The sequence below is a fragment of the Mustela nigripes genome, chromosome 1, assembly GCF_022355385.1.
Source record: "Mustela nigripes isolate SB6536 chromosome 1, MUSNIG.SB6536, whole genome shotgun sequence".
In the NCBI taxonomy this organism is placed as follows: domain Eukaryota; kingdom Metazoa; phylum Chordata; class Mammalia; order Carnivora; family Mustelidae; genus Mustela; species Mustela nigripes.
In genome coordinates this window covers 128,355,749-128,374,421 of record NC_081557.1, presented here as the reverse complement: position 1 = coordinate 128,374,421, position 18,673 = coordinate 128,355,749, and the positions used below count along the sequence as shown (strand labels likewise).

The 18,673-nt window shown below is 34.7% G+C and overlaps 1 protein-coding gene and 1 pseudogene across 1 annotated transcript in view; one reads left to right on the top strand and one right to left on the bottom strand.

Annotated features, from left to right (window-relative positions):
• The window catches only part of IQCM (IQ motif containing M), a 332,230-nt gene that overhangs the window by 62,057 nt on the left and 251,500 nt on the right, over positions 1 to 18,673 (top strand). The window contains exon 5 of the mRNA XM_059410618.1: positions 1,421 to 1,445. Within this exon, the coding sequence (XP_059266601.1) occupies positions 1,421 to 1,445 (25 nt within the window). The remainder of the gene's footprint in view (positions 1 to 1,420; positions 1,446 to 18,673) is intronic.
• LOC132006084 (small ribosomal subunit protein eS1-like) lies at positions 11,790 to 15,879 on the bottom strand (annotated as a pseudogene).

Sequence of the window (18,673 nt, the reverse complement as noted above, 5' to 3'; positions counted from 1 at the left end):
TGTTTCCAGACCATTCTCCCTTTCTCTTCTCTAACATACCCAGCTTTGAATCCTATGTCATCAAAGGATAACATCCATTATCTCTTCCTCTTATAGTAGTCTATTGATTTGTATCCATTCTCTCATTTCTTAAAGAATTTAGCCCCTGGATACTTGTGACTTTCTCTAGTGCTAGTTTTATAAGAACTGTGATTTTGGTGTCCAAGTAAATAAGCTCTCTGATTCGTTAACTTCTCCATTCCTTGAGCTCCTTTCATCCAATGATTTTGCCTTCCATCATACTATATATATTCTCCAGTAGTTATACCTTTGAAACATTTCAAAAACCTGACTTTGAAGATTACCACCATCCAACCAGATCATCTTTTAAATAAACTCCAACAATATTTTTAGCTCCCACTAAGAGTCTCAGGGCCCTCAGAGCTCATAGAGGCCTAGGTGAAAATTTTTTAATTTCTTCCCCAGATATACTCATTCCCTTGGTAATTTCATCCAGTATTTGGCTTTAAGTATCATTTATAGGGTGAATGACTGCAAACATATCTCTAGCCTGGTTGTTCTCCTGACCTCCAGCTCACATTCAATGCTTAATCAGCATTTCTATTTGATTTTTTAAATAGGCACCTCAAATCCAATGTGTCCAGTGCAGGAACTTTGTAGGTGTTGTTCTCTTTGTCTAGAAAGCTCCTTCCCTTTGATGTCACAAGCATCACTCCTTGACCACTTTTGAGTTTTTGTCCAAATGCCTTCTTATAAGTGAAACCATTATCTGCCAACTTATAGCAGGAGCCACACCTGCCAGCCCAGTTTACCTCTCCTGCCTTACTTTGATCTCTAACACTGGAGGTCTCCTGACATGTTGCTTCTTTTACTTACCTGATTTTGTCTGCCTACTCCTGCTAGAACGTCAGCTCCATGAAGGCAGATAGTTTTGACTAATTACTCACTACTAAATCTTTTGAATCCAGAATCATTCTTGGCATGTAGGAAGTGATCTGTGTGTGTTTGTGTTTCTGAAACATGGTGAACAACTGTGCAGAGAAAGACTTCTGGGTACAGAACACTTAAAAATGCTAGTTAAATATTAAAAGATAAGGTTAAAAACCTGGCTGAATGGCAGAAAAGCATAAAAATACTAAAACCAGGAAATATAAGAAAGTCTGATTCCATAATTATTTAATAGTATTTAGAGTAGTTTGTTTTTAGGAATCATATCTATTCTTGGTAGCTTAGAACTTTCTTAGTTAAAACAGACAACAAAACATTGGTAACACTTACCTCCCTTTTCCTATCAATCATATATATATATATATATATATATATATATACATATATATTTTACACACACACACACACACACACACACACACACACACACACACACAAACACATATGTATTTATTAGTCCTCAGGAATCCAGAATTAGATTAATAGAATTCCTTTTTGTCATGATGCATTATCATCATTTGTTTATGGATTGCCCTCTTTTATTTTTTTATAATATTGATAGCAATTAACATCTACTTAGGTGCCCTTCCCAAATCCTATCCCTTTGCTTCCACCATAGATTGCTAGATTTGGAGGAGTTCTATTAAATTTTTGATACTAATTCTTTATTAGTTAAACTGTGGCTAGTCTTTTAACTTTCTTTAAGGTGACTTTGATAAATAATATTGATTTAAATATAGTAAAATTTAACACAACTGTTACCTTCTTTGGGACAAAAAAGTGACTTTGAAGTACTTGCAGGTTTGTTCTTTTTCTATTTTGAATTTATTACTATCATTATCCATTATTTCAATTTTGTCTTTTTTTTCACTTTAATCTCACAAACCATGCCGTAATGGTTACTACTTTATAAAGATGATGTTTGTTTAGATTTACCTACTCCAGGTAGATAAAGAATTGAAAGAAACTTAAAATTTTTCAGAATGAAATACAGATGATATATCATTTTATATAGGCCTTTTTTTTCTTAATATATAATGTATTATTTGCCCCACGGGTACAGTTCTTTGAATCATCAGGCTTAACACATCTCACAGCACTCATCATAGCATATACCCTCCCCAAAGTCCATAACCCAGCCACCCTTCCCCTACCCCCACTGTCCCCAAAAACCTTCAATTTATTTCATGAGATTGAGTCTCTTATTGTTTGTCTTCCTCCAAATCCCATCTTGTTTCATTTTTTCCCTGCCTACTCCTCCTGACCCCCAACCATGCAAATTCCTCATATCAGAGAGATCATATGATAATTGTCTTTCTCTGGTTGACTTATTTTGCTTAGCTAATACACTCTAGTTCTATCCACGTTGTTGCAAATGGCAAGATTTTGAGCTTTTTAGCTCAATATAGTTGAGCTAAACAACTATAGCTGCATTATATATATTATATATATATATATATATATACACATATACATATATATACATACATATATATATATACATACATATATACATATATATACATACCACCCCTTCTTTAGCCATTCATCTGTTGATGGACTGATGGACATCTAGGTTCTTTCCACAGTTTGGCAATTATGGACATTGCTGTTATAAACATTGGGTTGCATGTGCCCTTTGAATCACTAAATTTGTATATTTAGGGTAAATACCCAGTACTGTGATTCCTGGGTCATAGGGTAGCTCTATTTTCAACTTTTTGAGGAACCTCCATACTGTTTTCAAGAGTAGCTGCATCAGCTTGCATTCCCACCAAAAGTGTAGGAGGGTTCCTCGTTCTCCACATCCTTGAAAACATCCGTTGGTTCCTAACTGATTAATTTTAGCCATTCTAACTGCTGTGAGGTGGTATCTTGCTGAGGTTTTGATTTGTATTTCCCTGATCCTGAGTGATGTTGAGCACTTTTTCATGTATCTGTTGGCCATTTGGACGTCGTCTTTGCAGAAATGTCTGTTCATGTCTTCTGCCCATTTCTTGATTGGAATATTTGTTCTTTTGGTGATGAGTTTGATAAATTCTTTATAGATTTTGGATACTAGCCTTTTATCTGATATATCATTTATGAATATCTTCTCCCATTCTGTCAGTTGTCTTTTGGTTTTGTTGACTGTTTCTTTTGCTGTGCAAAAGCTTTTGATCTTGATGAGTCCCAATAGTTCATTTTTGCCCTTGCTTCCCTTGCCTTTGGTGATGTTTCTGGGAAGAAAGTCCTGGGACTGAGGTTGAAGAGGTTGCTGCTTGTGTTCTCCTCAAGGATTTTGATGGATTCCTAAATCACATTGATATCTTTCATCCATTTTGAGTCTATTTTCATATGTGGTGTAAGGAAATGGTCCAGTTTCATTCTTTTGCATGTGCAATTTTCCCAACACCATTTGTTGAAGAGACTGTTTTTTTTTTTTTTCCCATTGGACATTCTTTCCTGCTTTGTCAAAGATTAGTTGACCGCTGACTTGAGGGTCTATTTCTGGACTCTCTATTCTGTTCCATTGATCTATATGTCTGTTTTTGTGCCAGTACCATACTGTCTTGATGATAACAGCTTTGTAATGGAGCTTGGAATCTGGAATTGTGATGCCACCAACTTTGGTTTTCTTTTTCAACATTTCCCCTGGCTATTTGGGACCTTTTCTGGTTCCATATAAATTTTAGGACTCTATGTTCCATTTCTTTGAAAAAAATTGATGGTATTTTACTGGGATTGCATTATATTTGTAGATTGATTTTGATAGCATAGACATTTTCACGTTACTTGTTCTTCCAATCCATGAGCATGGAATGTTTTTTCCATTTCTTTGTGTCTTCCTCAATTTCTTTCATGAGTACTTTATAGTTTTCTGAGTACAGAGTCTTTGCCTCTTTGGTTAGGTTTATTCCTAGGTATCTTATGGTTTTGGGTGCCATGGTAAATGGGATTGACTCCTTACTTTCTCTTTTTTCTGTCTTACTGTTGGTGTATAGAAATGGAACTGATTTCTGTGCATTGATTTTATATCCTGACATTTTACTGAATTCCTGTGTGAGTTCTAGCAGATTTGGAGAGGAGTCTTCTGGGTTTTCCACATAAAGTATCATATCATCTGCAAAGAATGAGAGTTTGACTTCTTTGCTGATTCAGATGCCTTTTATTTCTTTTTGTTGTCTGATTGCTGAGGCTAGGAATTCCATTACTATGTTGAATAGCAGTGGTGAGAGTGGACATCCATGCCATGTTCCTGACCTTAGAGGAAAAGCTCATTCCCCATTGAGAATGATATCCGATGTGGGTTTTTCATCAATGGCTTTGATGATATTGAGGTATGTACCCTCCATGTCTACACTGTGAAGAGTTTTGATCAAGAAAGGATGCTGTACTTTGTCAAATGCTCTTTCTGCATCTCTTGGAAGTATCATATGGTCCTGTCCTTTCCTTTGTTAATGTATTGTATCACATTGATTGATTTGCCGATGTTGAACCACCCTTGCAGCCCAGGAATGAATCCTACTTGGTCATGGTGAATAATCCTTTTAATTTGTTGGATCCTATTGACTAGTATTTTGGTGAGAATTTTTGCATCTCTGTTCATCAAGCATATTGGTCTGGAATTCTTTTTGATGGGTTTTTTTCTGGTTTAGGGATCAAGTTAATTCTGGCCTCATAAAAGGAATGAAATGGAAATTTTCCTTCCATTTCCATGTTTTTTGGAACAATTTCAGGTGAATAGGTATTAATTCTTCTTTAAATGTTTGGTAGAATTCCCTTTGGAAACCATCTGGCCCTGGGCTCTGGTTTGTCGGGAGATTTTTGATAAATATCCTTACTAGTTTTGGGTCTGTTCAGGTTTTCTATTTCTCTCTAGTTCTGTTTTGGTAATTTACTTGTCTCTAAAGATGCATGCATTTCTTCAAGATTGTCAAATTTGCTGGTGTATAGTTGCTCATAATATGTTCTTCAATTGTATTTCTTTGATGTTGGTTGTGATCTCACCTCTTTTATTCAGGATTATATTTATTTGGGTCCTTTCTCTTTCCTTTTAGTTAAGTCTGGCCAAGGGTTTATCAATCTTATTAATTCTTTCAAAGAACAAACTCCTACTTTTGTTGATTTGTTCTACTGCTGGTGTATAGTTGCTTATAATATGTTCTTATAATTGTTTGTATTTCTTTGGTGTTTGTTGTGATCTTTCCTGTTTCATTCAGGATTATATTAATTTGGGTCCTTTCTCTTTCCTTTTTGTTAAGTCTGGCCAGTGGTTTATCAATCTTATTAATTCTTTCAAAGAACAAGCTTCTAGTTTCGTTGATTTGTTCTACTATTTCCTTGATTTATGCTTTAATCTTTATTATTTCTCTTCTGATAGCTATAGGCTTTCTTTGCTTTTCTTTCTCTGGCTCCTTTAGGTGTAGGGTTTGGTTCTGTACTTGAGAATTTTCTTGTTTCTTGAGAATGGCTTGTATTGCTATATACTTTCCTCTCAGGACCACCTTTGCTGTGACCCAAAGATTTTGAGCAGTTGTGTTTTAATTTTCATTTGTTCCTATGATTTTTTTTTCAATTCTTATTTAATTTCCTAGTTGACCCATTCATTCATTAGCCTCCATGTGTTTGAGTTCTTTCCAACTTTCCTCCTGTATTTGAGTTCTAGTTTCAGAGCATTGTGGTCTGAAAATATGCAGGGAATGATCCCAGTCTTTTGACTGGTTGAATCCTGGTTTGTGACCCAGGATGTGATCTGTTCTGGGGAATGTTCCATGTGCACTAGAGAAGAATGTGTATTCTGTTGTTTTGAGATGGAATGTTTTAAATATATCTGTGATGTCCATCTGGTCCAGTGTGTCATTTAAAGCCTTTGTTTCCTTGTTGATCTGTTGCTTAGATGATCTGTCCATTTCAGTAAGGGGGGGCAGCTAAAGTCCCCTACTATTATTATATTATTATTGATATGTTTCTTTGATTTTGTTATTAATTGATTTATATAATTGGCTTCTCCCATATTAGGGGCATAGATATTTATAATTGTTAGATTTTGTTGTTGGACTGAACCTTTAATTATGATATAGTGTCCTTTCTCATCTCTTATTATAGTCTTGGCTTAAAATCTTATTTATCTGATGTAAGGAATGCCATCCCAGCTTTCTTTTGATATCTGTTAGCATGGTAAATTGTTTTTCACCCCCTCATTTAAAATCTGGAGGTGTCTTTGTGTCTAACATGTGTTTCTTGTAGACAGCAAATCCATGGGTCTTGTTTTTTTTAATCTGTTCTGATATCCTGTGTCTTTTGATTGGGAAATTTAGCCCATTTACATTCAGGGTAACTATTGGAAATTAGGAATTTAATGCTATTGTATTGCCTGCAAGGTGACTGTTACTGTATACTGTCTCTGTTCCTTTCTGGTCTGTTACTTTTAGGCTTTCTTTTTGCATAGAGGACCCCTTTCAATATTTCCTGTAGGGCTGGTTTGGTGTTTGCAAATTCTTTTAGTTTTTGTTTGTCCTGGAAGTTTTTTTTTTTTTTTTTGTCTCTCCTTCTATATTCAATGACAGCCTAGCTGGATATAGTATTCTTGGTGGCCTATTTTTCTCGTTTAGTACTCTGAATATATCATGCCAGTCCTTTCTGGCCTGCCAGGTCTCTGTGAATAGCTCTGCTATCCAACTAATATTCCTACCATTGTATATTACAGACCTCTTTTTGTGAGCTGCTTCTAGGATTTTCTCCTTGTCACTGAGACTTGTAAGTTTTACTATTAGGTGATGGGGCGTGGACTTTTTTTTTTTTTTTTTAATTTTGAGGGGGGTTCTCTGTTCCTCCTGGATTTTGATGCTCGTTCCCTTTGCCAAATTAGGGAAATTCTCTCCTATAATTTGCTCCAATATACCTTCTTCCCCCTCTCTCTTTTTTCTTCTTCTGGGATCCCAATTATTCTAATATTGTTTTGTTCTGGTATTACTTATCTCTCGAATTCTCCCCTTGTGGTCCAGTAGTTGTTTGTCTCTCTTTTTCTCAGCTTCTTTATTCTCCATCATTTGGTCTTCTTTATCACTAATTCTCTCTTCTGCCTCATTTATCCTAGTAGTAAGAGTCTCCATTTTTTATTGCATCTCACTAGTAGCTTTTTTATTTCAACGTGATTACATTTTAGTTCTTTTATTTCTCCAGAAAGGGATTTTATTTCTCCAGAAAGGGATTCTCTAATATCTTCCATGCTTTTTTGAGCCCAGCTAGCACCTTGATAATTGGCATTTTGAACTCTAGTTCTGACATCTTACTAATGTCCATAATTATTAGGTCCATAGCTTTTGGTACTGCTGCTTATTCTTTTTTTATTGTGGTGAGTTTTTCCACCTTGTCATTTTATCCAGATGAGAATAAATGAATGAGAAAAGAAAATACTAAAAGGGTAAAATCCCCAGAAAAATATACGCTAACCAAATCAGAAGAGACCCAAAACTGGGGGTAGTAGGAAGGGGAGGAAAAAAAAAATACACACACACACAGACATATGTATATGTGTATGTATATTATGTGTATGTGTGTATATATGTGAATGTATGTATATGGAGATATATATATATATATATATATATATATATATATATATATTAGACTGATGAATAGAACAGAGCCACCACTTGATTTTGGGAGTATTTTGGTCTGTTAGAAGAAACTACCTCCCAAAATTTTAAAGAAAGAAAAACTTATGTGTATATATATATATATATACATACAAAAATAAGGGTAAACATGATGAAGGGATGGAATATGAATGTAAAGATGAAAATTTAAAAAAGATTGTAAAGAAGGAATTGATTTGATAAGTTGGTTGAAAAAAAAAAGCGGAAAGAATGTGATCAGGCTGGAGACTAGAGCAAAGCCATGTGCTATATTTAAGGTATAGTTTGATCTATTAGAAAAAATTGTATCCCAAAATTTTAAAGAAAAAAAATATGTTTACAAAAAATAAGGATAAATACAGTGAAGGGATAAAATATGACTATAACAATGAAAATTTAAAAATATTTTTAAAAAGGTATTGATAGGATAAAATAGTTTAAAAATGTTAAAGTTGGAAGGAGGAAAAATTAAAAAAATAGAATAAGAAAAAACTAAAGTAAAAAATTAACTTTGAAAGACTAAGAGATCATGGGAAAAAGCCATGAATTCTATATGTTGCTTTCCCCTAGTTCTGGAATTCCACAGTTCTCATTGATTGGTGAACTTGGTTTTTGCTAAACATTCTTGCTGATCTTCTCGGGGAGGGGCCTGTTGCAGTGAATCTCAAATATCTCTGTTGGAGGCGGAATTACGCCACTAAGTAATCTGCTCATGTTTGCTCTCGGTAGCTTTTGTTCCCTGAACACTTTCCATAAAGCTTTGAAAGACAGGAATGAAAATGGTGGCCTCCCAATCTTTGGCCCCTCATAGGAGCCAAAATCCCAGGGCCCCACTCCTCAATGCGCCCCCAGAGAAAAGCAGTCACTCCCGTCTCCCTGATCTCTGGCCACACTCTGTGTTCAACCAGCCATTGACCTAACATTTCTATCTCTGGTGCACAGCCCCATTTGGAGTCTCCCAACCCAGCAGATTCCTGTAGCACATGCCTATACTGCTCCTCCTGAAGGAGGAAGAAGGGAGTCTCTCCAGATCTGCCACTGTGAGGTCCCTGCTGGAAGAGCCATGACCCAACTATGCCTTGGATTGTGGTTTCAGGTAACCCCGAGCTGACAGCACACTCCTTGTCTCCATCTCTCTAGCTGGCTTCCCGCTAGAGCTCCGCCACATTCAGGCATCCCTGGTCTTTCTGTGACCCTGCGGGTCCTGAGACCACACTGTCCCTGTGAGGGCTCCAGCCTCTCTTAGCATCTGGAGCGACATTCCTCAGTGGAGCAGACTTCTAAAAGTTCCAATTTTGTGCTCCACTGCTCTCTCACTTGCTGGGAGTGCCCCTCCTGCTGTGGTCTATCTTCCAATGGCTTTGGATTCACTTCCCTGCACATCCTACCTTCTAGAAAGTGGTCAATTTTCTGTTTGTAGAATTGCTGCTATTCTTCTCTTCTGTCTCTTGTTGAATTTGTAGGTGTTCAAAATGGTTTGATAACTATCTAGCTGAACTCCTAGCACCTGATGATATTTTGGTCTCTGCGATGTTGCTTCTCCCCATACATCTTTTTAAAGTCAATAATATTTTATAATTTTCTGCATCTTTTTTAGATTTATTTCTATGCATTTGATGTGTTTGGTCCTATTTTAAATTTTACTTCAGCCCCTACTCCAATTTCTACAATATAGAAATACTATGATCTTTCTTACATGTTCCTTACATCTTGTGGACATTATAAATTAGTATAACTTCTAGTAGTTTATCTTATCTGTTAATCCTTTAGATTTTCTAAATACACAATCATGTTGTCCTTGAATGATGGCAGTCTTTTGTTCTTTTCTTCCTATTTTAGACCTTTTCTATTTGTTTTACCTTATTGCTTTTGTTAACCCCTCCTGCACAATGTAACACAGAAATGGTGAGCAGCTTTCTTTTCTCAATTCCTATCTCAGAAGGAATTATTATATATATTAGCCTGAAGTATAATGTACAGTATTTGTTAAAAACTCTCTATATTATTTTTAAAAGTTCTGTAGCTTAGTTAAGAGGTTTTAGCATGAGTCAATGTTGAATTTTATCAGATGATTTTATTTTTATTTCTTAAGATGATTATATGATTTCTCACTTTTTTCTCTTAGTGTAATGAATTATGCTCATTGATTTTTAGATGTTAAACAATTCTTCAACCTTGGAACAAACCTAACTTGAATTTAATTTGCTGATATTATGTTGAGCATTTTTAAATTTACATGGATTTTCCTTGTTTATAATGTTCTTGTCAGAATTTGGCAGTGAGGTAATGATATTATACAGTAAGTTGGAAATGATTCCCTCTTTGTTCATTTGTCTGGAAAAGTTTGTAAAATTGTGGCATTTTTTTTTTTCTTAAATGTTGGAGGAATATTTGTATTGATGCTACCTGGTCTGAAGATTTCTTTATTTGGAATTTTAAAATCACAGATTAAATGTCTTTAATAAAATTAAGACTGATGAAACTATTTTCTTCTTTTGTCAGATTTTGTAAGTTATGCTTACAGAAATATGTCTAAATTGTCAAAAGTATTGTCATAAAGTTGTCTATAACAACATTTATACTGATGTCTCCTTTTTAATTTTCTATATTAATTATTTAGTCTTTCTCTCTCTACTACCTTCCCTTCCTTTTTCTCTTGGGTCATTTGTGCTAAAAGTCTGTCTGTGTTATTTATTATTATTATTATTATTATTTAAGAAACAACTCTTAGCTTTTCTATTTCCTGAATTTCTATTCATCATTGTATTTTCCCGCTCTTCATGTTGGTCAGCTCTGAGTGAACATTTTCTTTGAGATCCTAATATTTATTATTTGGTTTTCCTTCAGCATTTATTCATTACTGTGAACATTATTTAGAAGATTTTATTTATTTATTTGTCAGAGAGAGAGAGAGAGAGCAAGGACATAAGCAAGGGGAGTGGCAGAGGGAGGAGAAGCAACGAGCCCAAAGTAGGACTCGATCTAAGGACTCTGTGATCATGAAGTGAACTGAATGTAGACACTTAACTGACTGAGCCACCCTTGTGTCCCACAATGAACATTTTCTAAATATTTTACATATGGTATTATTATTCTCAGTTACTGTGACAGAATCTTCTCTCAAGACAAGGAATGAGTTTTAGGAGAACAGCACTTCCCTTTTAAAAAGAGCCAAGAGAAATGTAGACATTTATGAACTCAAAATATGTTTTATAAATAGCTTTTGTTCCTCTGTAAAGATAGCTTAAAATAAACAAAACCCTTGCTATTAGACTCTCATTGTGTTGCAATCACTGGCTAAATGTTAGTTTTCATTTTTTTTCTATTATAAAAATACATAGGACTGTATTAAAGAACAATTTGGAAAAAAAAAAAAAGAAGAAAAATCTTGTCCATTAATGCCACTACCCTCTCACAGACATGCTTAACATGTCGTCCAATTTATTTTCTTCCAATTTTGTTCCTTTGCATCTTTTTAAAACTTAATGGCAATACTTAAATTTTTTTCTAGCTAAGTCTAATATAATAGTTTTCTTTCATTAATTGGACATAAGCATCAATTTCATTTTCTCTCAACAATTAGAAGGGAATTCTCAACCATATACCAGTGCATCAAACACTCCAGAGCTTCTTCACCTGCCTACTTCATCAGAGGTTATTCAGGTACTAGTTTGCTTGGGTTACTGTAACAAAATACCATAGATTGTGTGGCTAAAACAGCAGAAATATTTTCTCACAGTTCTGGAGGCTGAAAGCCTGAGATCAGGTGTCTGCATGTTCAGGTTCTGATGGCTTGCAGACAGCCGCCTTCTGTCTGTTTTGTCATATGGACTTTTCTGAAAGCACCCAGAAAGAGATCTCTCTGGTTGAACTTAATGGGGTCACTATTCTCATCATGAGGGCCCCAGCCTTGTGACCTCATCTAAACCTAATTGCCAAAGGCACCATCTCCAAATACTGTCACCTTGGGGGTATTTGAATATATGAATATGGGGGGAACACAATTCAGATCAAAGCACTCAGTTTATCAGAGAAGGGAAAGCCATGTTCTTTGTTCCCGCCTTCTCACACTATGTGAAGCTAGCTGAAGTTAGGAAGGAAGAGGGTAGGGAGGTATTTTCAACTCATTGTAGAAGTGGAAAATAGATGTTTAAAAATAATAAATCCTTTTTTTTAATATCTCAAATAAAATTTTTTTGGTCACCACTAAATGTCTGAATTTTAAACAGATTCTTGGACTGGTGGCTCATATCTATCAGCTCATTCAACTTTAGCACTGTTATCATCCCCAGTAGTTTTTCCAGAACTACTGCCTTCACTGTAAGGCTCCATGAGCTTTCCCAATTCAAACTTGGGCTTCTTGAGCATTTTTACTTTTCTGACATCCTGGAGTGGAAAAGTAGACTGAACAGTCTTCTCTGTGTCTTTTCTGATGCTGTCTGGAATCAACTTATTGACCATTTCTTTCAAGTCATTTGTCTACTCCTCTAAGGTCATGGATTTTCATCATCTTTTTCTGAATTTGGAGGTCCTGTTGGTGCTGAGTGTAAGAGGTCTAATGAATCTCATTGTTAGTTAGTTAGTAAAACCAACATGAGATAGATGAAACAAAATTAATTGTCTTGACATCAACATGAACTTCAGTCATGGTCTGCCATTTTCTGACCATGGAGCACATTTTGTTGTGGGTAAGATCCTTGCCATGGAAATCAATCAGGTAGTTTTTGCCCTGAACATCTTCAATAATTAGCTTGAATTTTCGAAATGCAGCTTCATCATTCCACAGATCAAGGGTCACTTCAAAAACATGACCCTTGAGGCCATCAGATGGGATTTGTGTTCCTTGAGTTCTTGTGAGTAGTGTTTTTCCAATATTTCTTATACTGACCATAGCTGGTGTTTTTCTATCATACAATATTTCTTAGAAAATGGATCAATGACTTTCTTCTTGTTCCGTTTTTGCTGTCTTTCATAAGGTGCTTGTTCTTGCCCTAAGTTAATAAGTTCTAAATGTTCTAAATAGATTGTTTGTTTGTTTGTTTTTTTCATGAATCCACTATATTATAATAGGTATAGAGGTATAGAGGGAGGGAGATGATGCTTGCCTTGTGTATATTTAGACTATTGTTTCTTGCCTTTTTGATTCTGTGGTCACCTATCTCCCCCAGTTCTACTGTGATCATCAAGTACCTTCTCATACATATTTTCATTTATTGATGTAATGTCAGTTATTATTTTGTACCAAGGTGATTCCAAGAATTATTTGAAAAAGCTGAAACTTAAGATATTTAAAACATTTTTATTTTATTTTTTCTATCAGTGGCTTCTAAAAACATTAACTGAAGGATAGGTGCTTATAATAAAATACTAGAACATCTTCCTAGGAACAACGCCAAAGGCAAGGGAAGCAAGGGCAAAAATGAACTATTGGGATTTCATCAAGATCAAAAGCTTTTGCACAGCAAAGGAAACAGTTAACAAAATCAAAAGACAACTGACAGAATGGGAGAAGATATTTGCAAATGACATATCAGATAAAGGACTAGTGTCCAGAATCTATAAAGAACTTAGCAAACTCAACATCCAAAAAACAAATAATCCAATCAAGAAATGGGCAGAGGACATGTTCTTAATATAATAATATAATTTGTATCATTCCTTATTGGTAATAAGCTTCTTTTTACATGTCGTGTCCTTGATTCTCATGGGATATTCAGGCATAGTTGATCTAATAATTCCCATTGTTTAGATGAAGAAACTAAATATTAAGAAGTTTGCAAGGAGCTCAAATCTCACAAGTATCAGGTTTCTTATTTCTAGTTCTTATACTATTTTACTGTATTGCTTTATATATGTTCATATTGTCTTATATGTATCTATGACTATTTTTGTATCTATTATATCTATGACATACAAAATTGGGATGATTTCTTCATTATCTTTTTTTTCTTTTTAAGTAAACACCACACCCAACATGGGGCTTGAACTCATGACCCCGAGATCAAGAGTTTCATGTTTCACTGAGTGAGCCAGCCAGGTTCCCCTAACATTTGATATTTTAAGACTATATTTCATGATAAAACAGAGTGATTCAATATAGGGTGGGCTTATGCGTATTTTGTAGTACATAAAATGTTATGAACTAAAGGGTAGTGTCAATTTGTGTAATTTTTGAGTTTTTGTGATTTTGAGTTTGTGTGATTTTGAGTTTTTCCCATATAATCTAAATATGGTGTTTCTCACTATTGTATGTATTTTTAGAAGTACATTTTCCACCAGTCTTACAAGTTTATCAATAATGTTACTACATCATGTACAGTTTTAGAGAGTTAGCCTTTATGTTGAATTATAAATTATAAATTAGCTTGTATTGCTGTTTCAGTATGTAACAACATATTAGGAAAGATAACTTTCTTACATTATTTCCCACTGTTCACCTTAATAGACATTTCATAAAAATAGAAGTGTTTTACTGCCTGAAAATGTACCTTGCCTCATCTTCTTAGGAAAATCTAAAAAGTATTTTTAATATGCCCAATTCTAAATAATAAAAAATTTTCATGCTGGGAGAAATACATACTATGATATTAAAAATGTTCAGCAAATCTCTAAGAGATGCTTGAGGAATGTGAAAAAGCTCTTTTCATTCCATTACAAGAATACTTGTGTCTTGAATCCAGGTATCTCTCTCTGTTTATTGTGTGCTCTATCCGGAAAAGGAAAACCAACAGGGTTTAGTTAATTTCAGTTAAGCTAATTTCTGAAATTTTAAGAGATTAAATATATTGTCTATAAATATTGATGGTGGCAGGAAGATATATTACATAGTGGATTACAGATATTTCTTATTCAAAATAATCTTGAAATATAACATTTAATGATCACAAGTAGGTAATTCATTTGTATATCTTGAAGCAAGATTGAAAGGGCATCTTTAGACCAATGATGTACATACTTGTCATTTGAATTTTCTGGTAGCCACATTCAGTAAGACACAGATGAAATAAATTTTAAACACATTTACTTTAACCTGATATATATAAAATTTATCATTTATATGTAATCAATTTGAAAGATTATTAGTATATTTTATATTCCTTTTATTTTCTTATCATCTTTGAAATCTGGTGTATGATTTAAAATACAGCACAGATCAGTTCATACTGGCCACATTTCAAATGCACATAGCCACACATTACTGCACTAAGAACACAGCCTTGGATTTTGGGTTCTAGTGGACGTCAGTCTCTCATGCTTGGCATATAGTAAATGGACAAAAAATGCTTGAAGAAAAAGAAGAAAAAAGGTAGCAAATTTAGGTTACATTTCGTAGAAATGAGATACTTGTATGTGCCTTTCAGTATTATTGTGATAGAATTAAATGAGGGTAACAAAGGTAGAACACCTATTTGGTTTCCTTCCATCCCATTTCCCTTTGGAAATCTGAATTGTCATACATTAGATGACATAATCTATCCACTTCTTTTAGATCTTGTAAACTGCCTCACCAAACATTACATTTTTTCAGTTAAAGTGAGTGGAAAGAGAGAAACTAGAATCAGAGTAAGGAGGTTCTTGGCATCAAGATTATAGCTGAGGACAATTATGTTAAATTGCTTAACATGCTGTGGAATTAATTGCCCATGATCTTATAATTATAAATATTTAATATTTAATTTATAAAACATCCTTTAAACATGCAAGCCTACATTCATATGTGTGAACATTTTGGTAAATAAGCTTCAGTTTGATAGTTTAAAAAGTTAATGGCATAATCACTTCAGATCTTCTCATTTCCCTTCTGCTCAGACCTCGTCCATGGCTCAGGAACTTGCAGTAACAAATAGAAGCATAATCTCTTCTTTCCTCCATTCACACATACACATACACATACACATACACAATACAACACATATGCAGAAATGTTCAAAAAACATACATGTATAGTAAGGGGTTGGCTTCATGGGCATGTGACCCTGCTTTCACACAGAACTCCATCCTCAGAATAGAATCAGCTCTGGGGATTAATGCTCTGTGGTTGCCCTCTTGAACTTCTTAAGAACTTACCTTTAAATTTGTGGTTTTGTAAGTGAGTCTGATAGGATAATAGAATAAGCATAAGAAGCTTGAAATCTGAGTTCACAAGTGGTCCCACCTCCTGTTTCCCTACCTGTCCTTCACCTCCAGGATGGAGTCTTGACCAACCACTCCCATGTGCCAGCCTAGTGACTGCAGATACCCTCTGTCCCATTTGTGTTTGTAGGTCAGGGAGCATCTGGTGAATGAGTGCAGTCTGCACACCTGAGGACATGCCCTCACCCAGCAAGTGTTCCCATACTCAAGAGAGCATAACAATATATTGCAAATAAAAACCACTATGATAGACTGAGAGAGACCAATGAATAAATGAAAATCTCGTATGATGTGGTAGATAATGATAAAGTTAACCCTGTGTGAGCACTACACAGATCATTAAATAGAATATTGCCAGCAATATTCTATTTTATAGATACAGTTATAAATGTGAAATATAATTATATCTATATCTGTAGTTATATCTACATTTTATAGATATAGTTATAAACGTGAAATGTGAAACAGAATATTGCTGACAATATTCTGTTTTATAGATTTAGTTACCCCATCCCCACCTGGTCTCTTCCCAATTGGAACACTTACTCACCCCTCAGTGTTAACCACCAGCTTTGGTTTTGTGATAACAATTTTCATGCTTTTCTCTCTAGTCTTACCTCCCAGACTGATGATTCTTTGTGTCTATTTAAAACATTTATATAAATTAATTTGTACTGTGTATATTTCATATGTCCTGTTTTGCTCAACACTGTTTGCAAAAATTTCCCATGCTGTTACAAACTACTGCAGCTTGTTCATTTTCACTAATGTATAGTATACCATTTTAGGGCTATGTCATCTGATATTTAGTCTACCTGAATACCATTTGAGTTGTTTTCACTTTAGGGCTGTATCGGTACTATTATGTATGTCTCCTGTTGTGCATCTGCAAAGGGTTCTCTAGGGTATATACCAAGGAGAGATTTTCTGGTTCATGGGTTATATATACCTTAAACTTCTCTATAATGCCTGTATTCCAAGGCTGGTACTAATTCATGTTCATACTTGCCAGGAATGAACAATCTTAATGTTGTACATCCTCTTCAGCATTTGAAATCATTAAAATTGTAAAATTTGTGCCAATCAGTTGGGATTCAGTGTTTAAAAACATTTTTTAAAAAAAATATTTATTTATTTATTGCAAGGAGAAACAGAGATAGAGAAAGAAGGTGCACAAGCAGGAGGGGCAAGGAGAGGGGTAGAGAATCTCATTCAGACCCCGTGCTGGGCATGGAGTCCAACTGGGGGCTCTATCCCATGACGTTGAGATCATGACCTGAGCTGAAATGAAGAGTTGGATGCCTAACTGACTATACAACCCAGCTGCCCCACATTTAAAAAATTTTTAAATACTGGGGTACCTGTGGTGAACTTGGTTAAGGGTCTGATTCTTAGTTTCAGCTCAGGTTGTGGTTTCAGGGTCTTGGGATCAAGCCCATGTGGAGGCTCCATGCTCAGCAGGGATTCTGCTCTCTCTCCTTTCCTTTCCATTTGCCCCTCCCCTCCCTGTGAGTGCGTGCACACACACTCACATTCTCTCTCTCTAATAAATAAATGAATCTTTAAAATTTTTTAAAAAAATTTGCATTTCTCTGATTATTGGTTAGATTGAACATTCTTACACATGCTTCTTGGCTCTTTGGATTTCCTTTTAAAAAAATCTTGTTTGATTACTTTTTTCATTTTTCTTTTGAGTTATTGCCTTTTTCTTATTGAGTTTTAAAAATTTCTCATTTAATTTCATAAACCGCATCTTTGTCAGTTGCGTGTGTTGAAAAAAATTTCTCTGTCTCCATGGTTTATCTTCATATTCTTTTTTATGGTGCCATGACAAATAGAAATTGAATTTATCAGTGTTTCCTTTATTACTATTTCCTTTTGTATCTTGTTTGTAAACTTCAGTGTAAAACTGTTACTACCTAAAGTTCATTAAATTAATGTCCATTAATGTCTTCTAAATTATCATAGTTTTTATGTTTATATTTAGGTTATATTTAGGTTATGTGTATATTTAGGTTCTTGAAGTGTATTTTTGTGCAAGGTGTGAGAGAAGGGTCCAGTTTCATTCCTTCCCTATGCTCCCGACCCTCCCCTGCCATAGTGACACTCAGTTGTCCTAGACATATTTATTGAAAAGCTTCTCTTTACCCAGTGGTCCTCTGGACCACCTCTTTCATAATCTAAATGCCTACATATGCACAGGTCTCTTGCTGTGTTTTATTCTGTTCCACTCATCTGTCTAGTCTTAGAAGAGTATCACGTGCTTCTAATTACCATCTATTTATAATAAATTTTGTGTATACTTTTTTACCTGTTTGTGTCAGGAAGTCAATTCCCATAGCAGTTAGTATTTCAAACACAGAAAAGATATTTTCATTATATATAACTATGACTCTTTCCCATGAACAGTAATGGAATGTGTATATATCTATCTATTCTTCCTTCTTGTCTCCTTTATCCACCACCCAATTTTATCAGATATATCTTTTTCTTAGTATATAGGTAAACATGATAATGATTTCACTCATGTGTGGAATTTAAGAAACAAAAGAAATGAGCAAAGGAGAAAAAAAAGAGAGAGAGAAGGAGGGGCAAAAAATAGAAACAGACCCTTAACTATAGAGAACAAACTGATGGTTACCAGAGTGGAGCTTGGTGGGGAGATGGCTTAAATAGATGATGAGGATTAAGGAGGACACTTGTTACGATGAACACTGGGTATTGTATGGAAGTGTTGAATTACTATATTGTACACTGATGATTAATATTACACTGTATGTTAACAGTATAAGAATTTAAATAAAAACTTTAAAAAAGAGTATGCATGGTGAAGTAAAATGGTATTCATACTTTTTTTGTACAAAGTGATTTACTAATTCCAAATGAGACTTATTCCCTTTGACTATAAAAGATGTGGAAATCGGCTACGTAGGTCATTTACCAACTAACTTTTCCTTCTCAAAATTTTGATT